At 48.8% G+C, this 16,781-nt stretch overlaps 1 protein-coding gene across 1 annotated transcript in view; it reads left to right on the top strand.

The window, feature by feature from the left end:
* The first annotated feature begins 2,495 nt into the window (after positions 1 to 2,495).
* LOC138663573 (oocyte zinc finger protein XlCOF6-like) overlaps positions 2,496 to 16,781 on the top strand; it is a 59,726-nt gene continuing 45,440 nt past the window's right edge. Inside the window, exons 1-7 of the mRNA XM_069749820.1 lie at positions 2,496 to 2,534; positions 6,632 to 6,813; positions 9,876 to 10,025; positions 10,155 to 10,334; positions 10,409 to 10,532; positions 10,616 to 10,713; positions 10,912 to 11,002. Coding sequence (XP_069605921.1) covers positions 9,948 to 10,025; positions 10,155 to 10,334; positions 10,409 to 10,532; positions 10,616 to 10,713; positions 10,912 to 11,002 — 571 coding nt within the window. The 5' untranslated portion in view covers positions 2,496 to 2,534; positions 6,632 to 6,813; positions 9,876 to 9,947. The remainder of the gene's footprint in view (positions 2,535 to 6,631; positions 6,814 to 9,875; positions 10,026 to 10,154; positions 10,335 to 10,408; positions 10,533 to 10,615; positions 10,714 to 10,911; positions 11,003 to 16,781) is intronic.

The following is a 16,781-nucleotide window of genomic DNA, read 5'->3' as shown; positions in this document are numbered from 1 at the left end:
GCAGGATTGGACACAGATGGGGCAGGATTGGACACAGATGGGGCAGGATTGGACACAGATGGGGCAGGATTGGACACAGATGGGGCAGAGTGCTGGACACAGATGGGGCAGAGTGCTGGACACAGATGAGGCAGAGTGCTGGACACAGATGGGGCAGAGTGCTGAACACAGATGGGGCAGAGTGCTGGACACAGATGGGGCAGAGTGCTGGACACAGATGGGGCAGAGTGCTGGACACAGGTGGGGCAGGATTGGACACAGATGGGGCAGAGTGCTGGACACAGGTGGGGCAGGATTGGACACAGATGGTGCAGAGTGCTGGACACAGATGGGGCAGGATTGGACACAGATGGGGCAGAGTGCTGAACACAGATGGGGCAGAGTGCTGGACACAGATGGGGCAGAGTGCTGGACACAGATGGGGCAGGATTGGAAACAGATGGGGCAGAATGGAGACAGATGGGGCAAGATTGGAGACAGATGGGGCAGGATGGATACGATGGAGACAGATAGGGCAGGATGGGGAGATCATATGGGGCAGAATGGATACTCATGAGGGCAGGATGGGAGAACATATGGCTGGAGCCTGGAATGAGACACACAGGGGCTACGATGGCGAATATTACCATAGGGGCTAATTAAGGGATATTATTATTGCAGTGATGTATTTATTTTATTTTTTGAGTATACTGTTTTAAATGGGGGGGGCGGTCCTGTTACTGTGTAGAGTGATACTATGTTGCCTTCTTCATGTGGTGTAATGTAGAAGTTGGGAAAATTTAAGCAATGTGTTCTACAAGCGGAACTCGAGATAACTGTTTTATTTCCTGCAGAGACGAGTCCTGGCTGGATGAAGTGATGGCGGTCTGTGCTGGATGAAAGATGAAGGACTTCACCTAGAGACGTCACTGGTGAATCAGTGTTACCTATACACTGTCACTATATACTGTATACTATATACAGAGGTTCTGTGTACAATGTCACTGGTGATCACTGTATTACCTGTACACAGACACTGCTTACTAATTACAGATCTCCTGTGCATAATGGCACTGCTGGTGATAGTATTGTGTTTTTTTTTTTATTACTGATCAGTATTGTAGTATTCAGTCATTGGTGGTAATATGCGGTCTGGTCATGGTGTAGCGGTATTTGTTCCTTGTATTTTATATTATTCGATCACTGTGGTGGTAATATGTCATCTGGTCATAGTGCTGTGGTATTTGTTCCTTGTATGTAGTATTATAGGTCATTTTAAAAATTGAAAAATAAATAAAAATATACCTAAATTGTATTGCATATTTTAACAAATATTTAGTAAGTTACAGTAGAGTAGGGCCCGTCCAAAAGTGTCTACCGTGTTATGGTGGAGGCTTAAAAAATCTTTTGGCCAAAACAAAAGCTGCCGGCTATATGTGTGATCTGGTGATGGGAACTGTTAATGTGTAAGGTGAGAAGTGGAGATTTTCCAAGAGAGAGCGGTGGGACTGTGGACAGTTCGTGGGGTGGAGCCTGGAGGCGGGGCTGGGGTGGAGCCTGGGCGGAGTTTCAAGGGGGCCCCGAAAATTTTGCCAGTATGGGGCCCCGAAATTTCTAGTGGCAGCCCTGGCCACCATCTTCCCCTGACCTCAACCCTATAGAGAACCTTTGGAGTATCATCAAGCAAAAGATCTATGAGCAGCCTTCCGCAAAGCCCCCCATATACTATTGTGAACCCGGCCTAACACCAGGGCTTGATGCCTTCGGTGGTATTTGAGAAATAACAGCTGACATCAACCCCAAGACCCTTTACACCAATTATCAACGCACCAGGGCAATCGGGAAGAGCAAAGGCAAAACACCATAACTGGTGCATCTCATGTGATGTGCCACATGTGAGGGCTACGGGCCGGCATTTATAGGCTGCGAGGGGCCCAATAACCAGGGACCTTCCCAACCTAAGGCCGGGGACACACTAGCGATGAATACGGTCAAGTGCTATGCGATAAAACATCACATAGCACTCGGACCAGTATTCATCTATGGGGCAGCTCACTTCACCGCTTTATTTCTCGTCTGTTTTCAACGTCCGAGTCACATCGCAGCATGCTACGATTGTCACCGATACTCGGCCGAGTCTCGGCTCACTCACACCCATATAAGCCAATGGCTGCGAGTGCGAGTGAGACAACGCACATCGCTCATATCATCCGAGTGATGTGCAATATACGCTGACCCCAGAAATGGAGATGGAGAAATTCATTTCTCCGCCGCCTCCACAGCTGTGCTCTGATCCTCTATGTGCAAGATGCTCGGAGCACAGACGCACAACACTTGGCTCCTGCTTGCAGCAGAGCTGAAGCAGAGGGTCATTAGCATATCGCATCCCATGCCATAGGCTAGTGTGACCCCGACCTTAGGAGAAGTTTCCATGTAGCATCTACACTCTGGATATCATTCACTGAGGCCTCTGATCATGTGACCCCTGACTCCTCCCCTCCTGTGACCTCATCACAGGTCCTGTGCACACAGAGAGTACAGCCATATATGTGGAGGTAGGTGTCGAAGGCAGCATTATTCTCTATATGGAGTGAGGCTCTGCGGGTGGAGGTCGGTGCTGGAGGCTCCATTATTCTCTATGTGGAGTGTGGGTGGAGGTCGGTTCTGGAGGCTCCATTATTCTCTATGTGGAGTGTGGCTCTGCGGGTGGAGGTCGGTGCTGGAGGCTCCATTATTCTCTATGTGGAGTGTGGGTGGAGGTCGGTTCTGGAGGCTCCATTATTCTCTATGTGGAGTGTGGGTGGAGGTCGGTTCTGGAGGCTCCATTATTCTCTATGTGGAGTGTGGGTGGAGGTCGGTGCTGGAGGCTCCATTATTCTCTATGTGGAGTGTGGCTCTGCGGGTGGAGGTCGGTGCTGGAGGCTCCATTATTCTCTATGTGGAGTGTGGCTCTGCGGGTGGAGGTCGGTGCTGGAGGCTCCATTATTCTCTATGTGGAGTGTGGGTGGAGGTCGGTGCTGGAGGCTCCATTATTCTCTATGTGGAGTGTGGCTCTGCGGGTGGAGGTCGGTGCTGGAGGCTCCATTATTCTCTATGTGGAGTGTGGCTCTGCGGGTGGAGGTCGGTGCTGGAGGCTCCATTATTCTCTATGTGGAGTGTGGGTGGAGGTCGGTTCTGGAGGCTCCATTATTCTCTATGTGGAGTGCGGCTCTGCGGGTGGAGGTCGGTGCTGGAGGCTCCATTATTCTCTATGTGGAGTGTGGGTGGAGGTCGGTTCTGGAGGCTCCATTATTCTCTATGTGGAGTGTGGGTGGAGGTCGGTGCTGGAGGCTCCATTATTCTCTATGTGGAGTGTGGCTCTGCGGGTGGAGGTCGGTGCTGGAGGCTCCATTATTCTCTATGTGGAGTGTGGCTCTGCGGGTGGAGGTCGGTGCTGGAGGCTCCATTATTCTCTATGTGGAGTGTGGGTGGAGGTCGGTTCTGGAGGCTCCATTATTCTCTATGTGGAGTGCGGCTCTGCGGGTGGAGGTCGGTGCTGGAGGCTCCATTATTCTCTATGTGGAGTGTGGGTGGAGGTCGGTGCTGGAGGCTCCATTATTCTCTATGTGGAGTGCGGCTCTGCGGGTGGAGGTCGGTGCTGGAGGCTCCATTATTCTCTATGTGGAGTGCCGCTCTGCGGGTGGAGGTCGGTGCTGGAGGCTCCATTATTCTCTATGTGGAGTGTGGGTGGAGGTCGGTGCTGGAGGCTCCATTATTCTCTATGTGGAGTGTGGCTCTGCGGGTGGAGGTCGGTGCTGGAGGCTCCATTATTCTCTATGTGGAGTGTGGCTCTGTGGGTGGAGGTCGGTGCTGGAGGCTCCATTATTCTCTATGTGGAGTCCGGCTCTGCGGGTGGAGGTCGGTGCTGGAGGCTCCATTATTCTCTATGTGGAGTGCGGCTCTGCGGGTGGAGGTTGGTGCTGGAGGCTCCATTATTCTCTATGTGGAGTGTGGGTGGAGGTCGGTGCTGGAGGCTCCATTATTCTCTATGTGGAGTGTGGCTCTGCGGGTGGAGGTCGGTGCTGGAGGCTCCATTATTCTCTATGTGGAGTGTGGCTCTGTGGGTGGAGGTCGGTGCTGGAGGCTCCATTATTCTCTATGTGGAGTGTGGCTCTGCGGGTGGAGGTCGGTGCTGGAGGCTCCATTATTCTCTATGTGGAGTGTGGCTCTGCGGGTGGAGGTCGGTGCTGGAGGCTCCATTATTCTCTATGTGGAGTGTGGGTGGAGGTCGGTTCTGGAGGCTCCATTATTCTCTATGTGGAGTGCGGCTCTGCGGGTGGAGGTCGGTGCTGGAGGCTCCATTATTCTCTATGTGGAGTGTGGGTGGAGGTCGGTGCTGGAGGCTCCATTATTCTCTATGTGGAGTGCGGTTCTGCGGGTGGAGGTCGGTGTTGGAGGCTCCATTATTCTCTATGTGGAGTGCGGTTCTGCGGGTGGAGGTCGGTGCTGGAGGCTCCATTATTCTCTATGTGGAGTGCGGTTCTGCGGGTGGAGGTCGGTGTTGGAGGCTCCATTATTCTCTATGTGGAGTGCGGCTCTGCGGGTGGAGGTCGGTGCTGGAGGCTCCATTATTCTCTATGTGGAGTGCGGCTCTGCGGGTGGAGGTTGGTGCTGGAGGCTCCATTATTCTCTATGTGGAGTGTGGGTGGAGGTCGGTGCTGGAGGCTCCATTATTCTCTATGTGGAGTGCGGCTCTGCGGGTGGAGGTCGGTGCTGGAGGCTCCATTATTCTCTATGTGGAGTGCGGCTCTGCGGGTGGAGGTCGGTGCTGGAGGCTCCATTATTCTCTATGTGGAGTGCGGCTCTGCGGGTGGAGGTCGGTGCTGGAGGCTCCATTATTCTCTATGTGGAGTGCGGCTCTGCGGGTGGAGGTTGGTGCTGGAGGCTCCATTATTCTCTATGTGGAGTGCGGCTCTGCGGGTGGAGGTCGGTGCTGGAGGCTCCATTATTCTCTATGTGGAGTGCGGCTCTGCGGGTGGAGGTCGGTGCTGGAGGCTCCATTATTCTCTATGTGGAGTGCGGCTCTGCGGGTGGAGGTCGGTGCTGGAGGCTCCATTATTCTCTATGTGGAGTGTGGCTCTGCGGGTGGAGGTCGGTGCTGGAGGCTCCATTATTCTCTACGTGGAGTGCGGCTCTACGGGTGGAGGTCGGTGCTGGAGGCTCCATTATTCTCTACGTGGAGTACGGCTCTGCGGGTGGAGGTCGGTGCTGGAGGCTCCATTATTCTCTATGTGGAGTGCGGCTCTGCAGGTGGAGGTCGGTGCTGGAGGCTCCATTTTTCTCTATGTGGAGTGCGGGTGGAGGTCGGTGCTGGAGGCTCCATTATTCTCTATGTGGAGTGCGGCTCTGCGGGTGGAGGTCGGTGCTGGAGGCTCCATTATTCTCTATGTGGAGTGCGGCTCTGCGGGTGGAAGTCGGTGCTGGAGGCTCCATTATTCTCTATGTGGAGTGCGGCTCTGCGGGTGGAGGTCGGTGCTGGAGGCTCCATTATTCTCTATGTGGAGTGTGGCTCTGCAGGTGGAGGTCGGTGCTGGAGGCTCCATTATTCTCTATGTGGAGTGCGGCTCTGCGGGTGGAGGTCGGTGCTGGAGGCTCCATTATTCTCTATGTGGAGTGCGGCTCTACGGGTGGAGGTCGGTGCTGGAGGCTCCATTATTCTCTATGTGGAGTGCGGCTCTGCGGGTGGAGGTCGGTGCTGGAGGCTCCATTATTCTCTATGTGGAGTGCGGCTCTGCGGGTGGAGGTCGGTGCTGGAGGCTCCATTATTCTCTGTGGAGTGCGGCTCTGTGGGTGGAGGTCGGTGCTGGAGGCTCCATTATTCTCTATGTGGAGTGTGGCTCTGCGGTGGAGGTCGGTGCTGGAGGCTCCATTATTCTCTATGTGGAGTGTGGCTCTGCGGTGGAGGTAGGTGCTGGAGGCTCCATTATTCTCTATGTGGAGTGCGGCTCTGCGGGTGGAGGTCGGTGCTGGAGGCTCCATTATTCTCTATGTGGAGTGCGGCTCTGCAGGTGGAGGTCGGTGCTGAAGGCTCCATTATTCTCTATGTGGAGTGCGGGTGGAGGTCGGTGCTGGAGGCTCCATTATTCTCTATGTGGAGTGCGGCTCTGCGGGTGGAGGTCGGTGCTGGAGGCTCCATTATTCTCTATGTGGAGTGCGGCTCTGCGGGTGGAGGTCGGTGCTGGAGGCTCCATTATTCTCTATGTGGAGTGCGGCTCTGCGGGTGGAGGTCGGTGCTGGAGGCTCCATTATTCTCTATGTGGAGTGCGGCTCTGCGGGTGGAGGTCGGTGCTGGAGGCTCCATTATTCTCTATGTGGAGTGCGGCTCTGCGGGTGGAGGTTGGTGCTGGAGGCCCCATTATTCTCTATGTGGAGTGCGGCTCTGCAGGTGGAGGTCGGTGCTGGAGGCTCCATTATTCTCTATGGGGAGTGCGGCTCTGCAGGTGGAGGTCGGTGCTGGAGGCTCCATTATTCTCTATGGGGAGTGCGGCTCTGCAGGTGGAGGGATGTGGATATTCCCCATTACTGGCGCATTAATACTAGGAATATATTGCACATGAGATATCGCAGCCAATTCCCTGGAAACACAGAATTAGAAATGATTCTTTCTCCGCAGTTTCTATAGGACTTAATACATTCCTGATTCCGGAGAGTAATAGAAATACGGCAGAAAACAGAGGAAGACAGTTCAGAGAAGAAGCTTCAGAGAAAGACATTGAAGTTACAAACTGGATTTAACCCTTTGGGAGACAGTGATTCCAGCACTTTACCGAGTAAATCCCACCAGAACTGTAGCAGGTAAAGACCCCAATATCCACAGGTGTCCCTTCTAATCGGGGGAAACTATCACCTCTAATAATCCTCGGACAGTTCTGACAAACACGGAAAAGTGCCCCTTTATGGAGGTGACAGAAAGTCTGTTTAGGCTACTTTCACACCAGCGTTTTCTGCAATCCGTCACAATGCGTCGTTTTGCAGGAAAAACGCATCCTGCAAAAGTGCTTGCAGGATGCGCTTTTTCCCCATAGACTTGTATTGACGACGCATTTGCGACGGATTGCCACACGTCGCACCCGTCGAGCGACGGATGCGTCGTGCTTTTGCGGACCGTCGGGAGCAAAAAAACGCTACATGTACCGTTTTTTGCTCCTGACGGACCGCCCCCACCTCCCCGCACCTTACAATGGGGCAGCGGATGCGCCAGAGAAATGCATCCGCTGCCTCCATTGTGCAGTACGTTAAACGCTAGCGTCGGAATCTCTCCCCGACGCATTGCGACAGGGACATTCCGACGCTAGTGTGAAAGTAGCCTTAGTCACTTCAGCTTCATAGTATCAGCTCTAATCCAATGGTGAGAGAGCAATTTACCCTGAAGAGTCACAGATTGTGGGGTTGTTATAAAATGTTATATTTAGGGGGATGTTGTGAATTCTGTTGTCGAACTCCCTCCTGTGGTCGTGAATGGTACTTCGGCGAGTTCTGTCTATGGGCTCCCTCTGGTGGCTGTGAGTGAAGCTGCTGCTTCTGAGGTTCCTTACACAGGTGACGTGGTTTATCCTTTGGTTGGCTGCTCTATTTGACTCCACTCGGATCGTTGCTCCATGCCAGCTGTCAATGTTCCTGCATCAGTTCGCTCTTGGATCTTTCTGGTGACATGTCTTCTCCAGCAGAAGCTAAGTTCCTGATAGTTATTATTTGTTCATTGTTTCCTTGTCCAGCTGGTTATCATGATTTTGTCTTGCTAGCTGGAAGCTCTGGGATGCAGAGTGGCACCTCCGCACCGTGAGTCGGTGCGGAGGTCTTTTTGCACACTCTGCGTGGTCTTTTGTAGTTTTTTGTGCTGACCGCAAAGATACCTTTCCTATGCTCTGTCTGTTTAGTAAGTCTGGCCTCCCTTTGCTGAAACCTGTTTCATTTCTGTGTTTGTGACTTTCATCTTTACTCAGTCAATATATGTGGGGGGCTGCCTTTTCCTTTGGGGAATTTCTCTGAGGCAAGGTAGGCTTTATTTTCTATCTCTAGGGCTAGCTAATTCTTAGGCTGTGAAGAGGCGTCTAGGGAGAGTCAGGAACGCTCCACAGCTATTTCTAGTTGTTGTGATAGGATTAGGGCCTGCGGTCAGCAAAGCTCCCACATCCCAGAGCTTGTCCTGCGTGAGTTTAACTATCAGGTCGTGCCGGGTGCTCCTAACCACCAGGTCATAACAGGGGGATTTGTGAAGGAAACGTGTGTTAGTCTAATAGTACAGAGCCCCTCTCTTGGCCCCCACACAGTGTAATGTTCTCCCAGTATCGATATCCTCCACACATTATGATGCCTGTTGTGAATTCCGCTCTTGGGCTCCCTCTGGTGGTTTTAAGTGGAATGGCTGCTCCTTGGATTTAGCAGTCTGCAGCTGCTTCCACTGATTGTCTTTCTGATCGGCTATTTATGCCTGGCACTTTCCTTCAGCCAGTGCCACTTGTCAATGGTTCCTGGTTGGATTCACATCTCTGCTTGGATTTCCCTGATATCCTGACCAGTTCAGCAAAGATAAGTCCTTGCTTTGCTCTTTTCTGTCCACATGTAGTGGACTTAATTGTTCTGTACATTCTATGTTTTTTGTCCAGCTTGTCAGTATGGATTTATTCAGTTAAGCTGGAAGCTCTGGGAAGCAGATTTACCCTCCACACCTTTAGTCAGGTGTGGAGATTTTTGTTAACTCTGTGTGGATTTTTCTAGTTTTTTTTAATACTGACCGCACAGTATTCTGTCCTGTTCTATCTATCTAGCTAGACTGGCCTCCTTTGCTACATCCTGGTTTCATTCTACGTATGTCATTTCCCTCTCCACTCACAGTCATTATTTGTGGGGGGCTGTCTATCCTTTGGGGATTTTCTCTGAGACAAGATAGCTTTCCTGTTTCTATCTTTAGGGGTAGTTAGTTCTCCGGCTGTGACGAGGTGTCTAGGGAGTGACAGGAACATCCCACGGCTACTGCTAGTGTTGTGTTAAGCTTAGGAACTGCGGTCAGTACAGGTACCACCTCCTTCAGAGCTCGTCCCATGTTGCTCCTAAACCACCAGTTCATAACAGATGTCCTACAATTTGCTACCACCTACACCACTAGATAACACATTCTCACTTATCCCCATTCTTGATACCGTACAGTGCATTTTTCTTGGTTCCCACAAACAGTAAATGTTTCCACAGTACCTCGATCCCCAATTTTTTTTGTCCTCTTTTTTTTTTCTTCATGTACTTTATGGAAGCCTACAAGAAAATGCTAAAAAAAAAACATCATATCCATTGACAAAAAAACACTTAACATAGAGACATTGGCCTAACATATCTCCTGTCTTGGTTCTTACAAACCATCTTTTCTCAAAGCCTCAAACTTCTGTGTGTGAATCAGATCTGAGATCTAACGTGATAGAAGATTACAGTGCGGGGAAGATGGGAAACCTTCATATAGACGGCCGGTGGTGATGGAGTCAGTGACGGACTCTGGACAAATATGTTTCTAGAGCCGTAGTAGAAGATGAAGATGTCGTCCTCATCATGAAGTAGTTATTTCTCCTGTCACATGTAATGAATATCTCCTGCAGTATTGCTAATGCTGATTCCAGGGTCGGTAAATGAGACGAGAATTAGCGTTATGGAAGATGAGTCTATGAGAAACGTATTCAGCTGCCGACTCCGAGGGAGAAACTGCTTGTTGTCTGTGGCCTAAAATATATAGGTTTTATTAGTAGATCTAAAGAAGAAACTAAATACTGTAAAATAATAAATCTCCTCATGTTTCCCTTATTATCTCCAGTAATTGTATTATTACACAGGATTCTTATGATGTTACATCGGCTCATCTTCTTCTCATTCAGGTCTCTACAATATCGGATCCTCTCAGTGAAGATTTTCTGTATAAGAGAATTTTCCTGATTTACCCATCAAGGATGAATATGGACAGAGACAAGATGGCGGAGAGGATATTACACCTCACCCTAGAGATCCTCTTCCGGCTTACTGGAGAGGTGAGAGATTCTGATGATGTCACATTACATCATTCTTATCTATGGGAATAACAGATGGACAGAACTGGAGAGGTGAGGACTCTGGAAATGTCTGTAGTGAGATTCATTAATGTGTCTCTCCATAACCAGGATTACACAGTAGTGAAGAAGACCTCTAGTGAGCGCTGTCAGGACTCTGTGTCTGAGGGATGGGGAAGACCCCTGAGCCCAATCACGGGGCCTCCACCTCACCTACTGATACATGAGGACATGAATGACCAGAAGATCCTAGAACTGATCTACAAGATGATTGAGCTTCTGACTGGAGAGGTGACACTGCTGGGACATTATACAGTAACAATATTAAGGGATCGGGGGGATAACGGTATCATTGTATGTGTCAGGTTCCTATAAGGTGTCGGGATGTCGCTGTCTATTTCTCCATGGAGGAGTGGGAGTATTTAGAAGGACACAGAGATCTGTATAAGGACGTCATGATGGAGGTTCACCAGCCTCTCACATCATCAGGTAATAGACAGAACTAAATAGACACGGCCTATAATTATCTGTATGTAAAGAGTGAATTTAGTCCCTGTATGTGTTTCCTCCAGATCTATCCAGTAAGAGGAAAACACCAGAGAGATGTCCCCGTCCTCTTCTTCCACAGGACTGTAAACAAGAAGATCCCAATGTTCCTCAGGATCATCAGGTAGATGGAGAGAAGGTGTCATGAGATCTCTCGTATGATGTGTAGACGGCTGTGAAGGTCTTGTGCTCAGTCTTGTTTTATCCACCAGTATTATATGTTTTATACTTGTGTGATGAGAACGGTGGAGATGGCAGGATTAGAGCTGATCATAGATGTGACTTCTCCATCTGTCGGTGACTTTTACAATATTTGTTTCAGGGTGAAGATTTGACCCATATTAATACTACAGAGACCTATGTGAGCGGTGATGAGCGTTGTAAAGAGGAGATTCCTACATATGACTACCCAGGTGAGTAGTAACCAATAAATGCAGAGAAGTCACAGATTCTTCTCAGTCACCAGCTGTGGCTGCTTTATCGGTGGTGTAGTCCGGCCGTATCACAATCATGTGATCACCATTTTGCCTCTAGACCACAACATTCTCCTCCACCCAAAACTGCACAAATGACTTTTGGCATTGAAAACCCTTTTCTATAGAACGTATAGCCTGGAGAATCCACCTACCCCCTTGGTTTAGGAGACACTGACCGTAACCTGCCCAGATCTGTAAACTAGAAAGCCAAACTGTGTACATAGAAAGTTTTGACAAGTTAGAAAATCACTTGAGGAAAAATATTATGATGGGCCTGTAAGAGAAAGCGGAGGGTAATGATGCTGTTGGCTTCCTAGAACCCTGATATCTTATTGGATGAATCTACCTTCTCTCCCTTGTGTGCTGATGAATGTGATCATATGGTCCCTACAAGACCAGGTCCAGTCTTTCTGGACAAACTTCACTGTTATGATCGACAACAGTAAATGTGCAGTGAGGCCAAGTGTGAATTTCTGTACAATAACAACAGAGTTTCCCTTTATCCTGACTTTTCAATTTATATTAAAAACCAAGTTCAAGGAGGATTGTGATAAACTACAGTAAAACCATTACACCTGTGCCATGATATATCTCTGAGCTGTGCGTGGCTGATGGCTGTAATATACATTTATTCACGCCTGCAGGAGATGTGTTGGCTCGAGTTCTGGTTTCATGGATTCACTCAACATCATAAATGACATTAGGTTTCCTATCATAAGGAATTCAGATTATTGCACAATCTCTCCCGAAATGGGGGCACTAATACTTTCTGTACTCTTCTGGTCAGGACTCACAGTAGCGCCAATGGTCCATTATAAATGAGTGCAACTCCGGTTTATTGTTGGAGTTCTCTCCTTGTACATACTGTACGTTGTTGTTGGGGATGTAACATAGAATTAAAAAAAAATTCTTTTTTTACAGGTTCATTCTGTATGATAGTTTGATTGTGGTGGGATTGTCCTGCGTCACTTATGTGAGCCTGTAACTCCCTCATAATCTTAAAAAAAAAAGGCTCTCCATCGCCTCTTCCAAATGCCTAAGATCTAAATTTAAAGTGCCCCTGTCAGCAGGATTGTGCACAGTAACCTACAGACAGTGTCAGGTCTGCGCCGTTATACTGATTACAATGATACCATCCATATTCATCTGTATTGGCTTATGACTGGTCGCTGATCCCTCAGTGACCTGCCCCCTATTTTACATAATGCATAATAAATTACATCCAGCAAAATGTCACCGGCGATGGCGGCGCCTGTACAGTAGCATCTATAAGTAAGAGATAGATAATACTGGACAGTCGCCACCGTGACACATTGCTGGATGTAATTTTTTTTCTAAGTTTCACAATAGCCACAATATTATAGGCATTATCAATAATAATATCAACACTATTATATGCATTATGTAAAATAGGTGGCAGATCACAGAAGAATCATTGACCTGTCATAAGCCAATACAGATGTATATGTAATCATAGCACCACATAAAGCCCCGCCCCAGAGCACGAGAATCTCATTAACTGAAGACTACAAATACAGTTTAAGATAAACTTAATCCTCTGAGGAATATACCACAAAGAGGATAAGAAGTGAATAAACAATTGTAGTAAATTTAAAATTAATGTTTATTAATACAAATTCTAAAATAAAAAATATACAATAAAAGAGACAGTATTATGGGACCTCCAATTAATGTAGGGGAAAAGAGCCAGCAAAAAATTAATAAAATTGTTGATCAATATAATAAATACGCATGAATAGATTCCCCTCCAATGCGGTTAGCATGGGAATGCTAGATTCACAGATCTCAAAATGCAGATGTAGTAAGGGTTAAAGTGCAAGGTAAAAAGACGTCATTGCTAAACTTTAGCTATTAGGCCGGCGTCACACTCAGCGTATAAAAATACGGTCCGTAATTTACGGCCGTAATACGCAGAAAAGTCCCCAAAATAGTGGTCCATATCTCCTCCGTAGGCAGGGTGTGTCAGCGTATTTTGAGCATGGCATCCTCCATATGTAATCCGTATGGCATCCGTACTGCGAGATTGTCTCGCAGGCTTGCAAAACCGACATACGGACATACAATGGATCCATGTTCTCAAAAAATCATAAAAACATATATACTGTTTGTGTATATATATATATATATATATATATATATATATATATATATATATATATATATATATATAATGTCATTGAGACACATATATGTATATATATTAATATTTAATACAGCGCTAGATAGCAGAAAAGCCGGTAATTCAATTGCAGGCTTTTGCTATCTCCTTCCTAAACCCGACATGATATGAGACATGGTTTACATACAGTAAACCATCTCATATCCCCATTTTTTTTTTTTTGCATATTCCACACTACTAATGTTAGTAGTGTGTATGTGCACAATTTGGGCGCTCTAGCTATTAAAGGGTTAAATGGCGGAAAAAATTGGCGTGGGCTCCCACGTAATTTTCTCCGCCAAAGTAGTAAAGCCAGTGACTGAGGGCAGATATTAATAGCCTGGAGAGGGTCCATGGTTATTGCCCCCCCCCCCCCTCCTTTCCCCCTGGCTAAAAACATCTGCCCCCAGCCACCCCAGAATAGGCACATCTGGAAGATGTGCCTATTCTGGCACTTGGCCACTCTCTTCCCATTCCCGTGTAGCGGTGGGATATGGGGTAATGAAGGGTTAATGTCACCTTGCTATTGTAAGGTGACATTAAGCCAGATTAATAATGGAGAGGTGTCAATTATGACACCTATCCATTATTAATCCAATTGTATGAAGTGGTTAAAAAACACACACACACATTATTACAAAGTCTTTTAATGAAATAAAAACACAGGTTGTTGGAATATTTTATTATCCTGGTAATCCACCTGAAGACCCTCGCTCTGTAACAAATGAAAAATAAAAAAACAACAATATCTCATACCTTCCGATGATCTGTCACGTCCCACGATGTAAATCCATCTGAAGGGGTTAATTTTTTTACAGGCAGGAGCTCTGCTAATGCAGCTGTGCTCGTGGCTGTAAAACCCCAGCGAATGAATGGAAAGTAGGTCAATGACCTGTAGTTACTTTCATTCGCGGTGATGTGCCCTCTGCTGGTTGTCCTCATATGACCTCGAGGCTGGGAAAATGTTCTGAAAAGTTCCCACGCTCGAGTTCATATGAGGACATCCAGCAGAGGGCGCATCACCACGAATGAATGAAACTACAGGTCATTGACCTACTTTCCATTGATTTGCTGGGGTTTTACAGGCAGGAGCACAGCTGCATTATAGCAGAGCTCCTGCCTGTAAAAAAAAAATTAACCCCTTCAGATGGATTTACATCGTGGGACGTGACAGATCATCGGAAGGTATGAGATATTGTTGTTTTCTCTAGTCACCTTCCACGACAGCAGGATCGGAGGATGTTTCCCCGCCCTAATAGGGGACAGGAAATCAAGAGGTTAAATACCCTCCCCTTCCTGCAACCACCAGTGTTTTTCCTGTCCCCTATGGGGCATGAAGAGGTTCTCAGATGGTGCTCGGAGCACTAGTACCTTTTATAGCCGGGCAGTTGAGGTCGGAGGGTTTCCGCTCTCCCCCTCGGTGACTGCTCCCATCTCCGCAGCTTCGGCATGACTTGGGACCCTCCATCCCGCCCTTCCTGCGCCTCCCTCGTAGGGCAAAGCAGGGCGGTGAAGCTCTCCGGGGTCCTCTTGTAGCTCCCCGGCTCTCCTCCTCCCTCCTTGCTGCCGCTGGAAGCCGCGCACCGGAAGTGACACTTCCGGACTTCCGGTCTAAGCCTGCAGGCTTTGGAGGCCTCATGCGTGCCAGCCAGCGTCCCACCCTATGGCCGGGGCTGGCGGCAGCCATGACAGGCGTTTCAATCAGCAACCCCTACGGACCTGGGAGGAGGAGGAGGAGCATGAATCAGCTGACGACCTCGATATGTGCATATATTCCTGGTCGGGGGAAGCCTCCAGGTAAGGCCTATGTCTGTATCCCTGCTGACGGTGACTGACGGACCCTATGGACGGTGACAAACCCCTGCACTCTGCTTCTGCAGAGCCCAGCGTACACCCTCCTACTGTAAGTAGAGGATGAGGTCCCTTGCTGTCCAGTGATAACGGTATTTAAAAGACTTAGTCAGCCTCTCTCTCTCTCTTTTCTAGGGAGACAAGGCCTCTGCCCCAAAAAAATCCAGCCGCAAGTGTGGTACATGTGCGACCAAGCTTCCTTCGGCTTATAAGAAAAAGCTTTGCCAACCATGCACAGATGAAGTGCTACGTAGTGAACAGCCCTCCCTCCTGAACAGTATCAGAACCCTCATCAAACAAGAGGTTCAGTCCTCTATGGCGGCCCTGTCCCAGGCTCCGACTCCACAGCCTCCTCCTCCTAAGAAAAGGAAGATGGCTCCTATTATATCTGACTCTGACTCAGGCGAGATCCATACCTCGGGTTCAGAGGAGGTTTGGGAGAATGAGGGTTCTACTTCCAACCCCAAAACAGACAATAAAAAATTTCTCTTCCGAAGATATGGAAGAGCAGATCTCCATGGTGAGGGGCACTATGGGGATGGAAGAGGAGGTAACAAGTCATTCCATTCAGGATGACATGTTTGGAGGATTAAAACCTAGGACCCCGAAAGGTTTTCCCATCCACGAGAATATTGAGAACCTTATCCTTCAGGAGTGGGGCCTACCTGAGAAAGCTTTGCGTGTCCCTTCAGAACTGAAGATTCGTTTCCCTCTTGAGGGGGACTGTTCTTTATGGGAGATGCCTAAAGTAGACGTACAAGTGTCCAGGGTGACCAAAAAGACAGCTCTACCCTTCGAGAATTCCTCACAGCTCAAAGATCCTATGGATCGCAAAACTGAGAGCTTACTGAGGAAATCCTGGGACACATCTACTAATTTACTGAAGACAAACGTGGCCTCCACATATGTTGCCAGATCTCTATTTCTTTGGTTACGTACCTTAGAAAATCACCTTTCTCAGGGGACACCTAGGGAGGAAATTTTAGATTCCCTACCACTACTCCAGAAGGCTACAGGGTTCCTGGCGGATGCTTCAGCTGAATCTGTACGGGTAGCTGCTAGGTCCGCAGTTCTCTCCAACTCCGCTAGGAGGGCTCTATGGCTTAAGTCCTGGGGAGGTGATTTAACTTCTAAATCCAGATTATGTGGTCTTCCCTTCCAGGGACATTATATGTTCGGGCCAGCCCTCGATGACATACTAGACAAAGCTACGGATAAAAAGAAAGCTCTCCCGAAGCAAAAAAGCTCAAGGAAACGCTTTTTTACTCGGACTCCCATGACAGCACGACGAGAGAGGGGATCCGCCCATTAGGAACAGGAAACCTACAGATACAAAAGGGCGGCACCTCTCCCTTGCCTCAGTTGGTTTCCTGTTCCTGAGGGGACGGGTGCCTACAGAAGGAGCCCAGGCCGGCCGGCCGAATACGGTAGCAGGGGGGTCTCCTACCTCGGCCGGTGCGGAGATCCCTGGAGACGCCACGGTGGTCCTTGCTGGATTGCACGCGGTGGTGTTCGCAGCAGGGAGCGGAGTCCGGAGGATTTCCTGCCTCCATCAGCGTCGGCGCAGGTAAGTATCTCCCATTGGTGGTGCAGCGGTACGGCGTGGTTGCGGGTGCCGGGGTCAGGTGTGTGGGTGAGCTCCCGGAGCGCTGCGATCCATCCCCGGCGTCCTGCACCGCTCTCAGC

The sequence above is a fragment of the Ranitomeya imitator genome, chromosome 2, assembly GCF_032444005.1.
Source record: "Ranitomeya imitator isolate aRanImi1 chromosome 2, aRanImi1.pri, whole genome shotgun sequence".
Lineage (NCBI taxonomy): Eukaryota > Metazoa > Chordata > Amphibia > Anura > Dendrobatidae > Ranitomeya > Ranitomeya imitator.
This window is presented reverse-complemented; position numbering and strand designations above follow the sequence as displayed.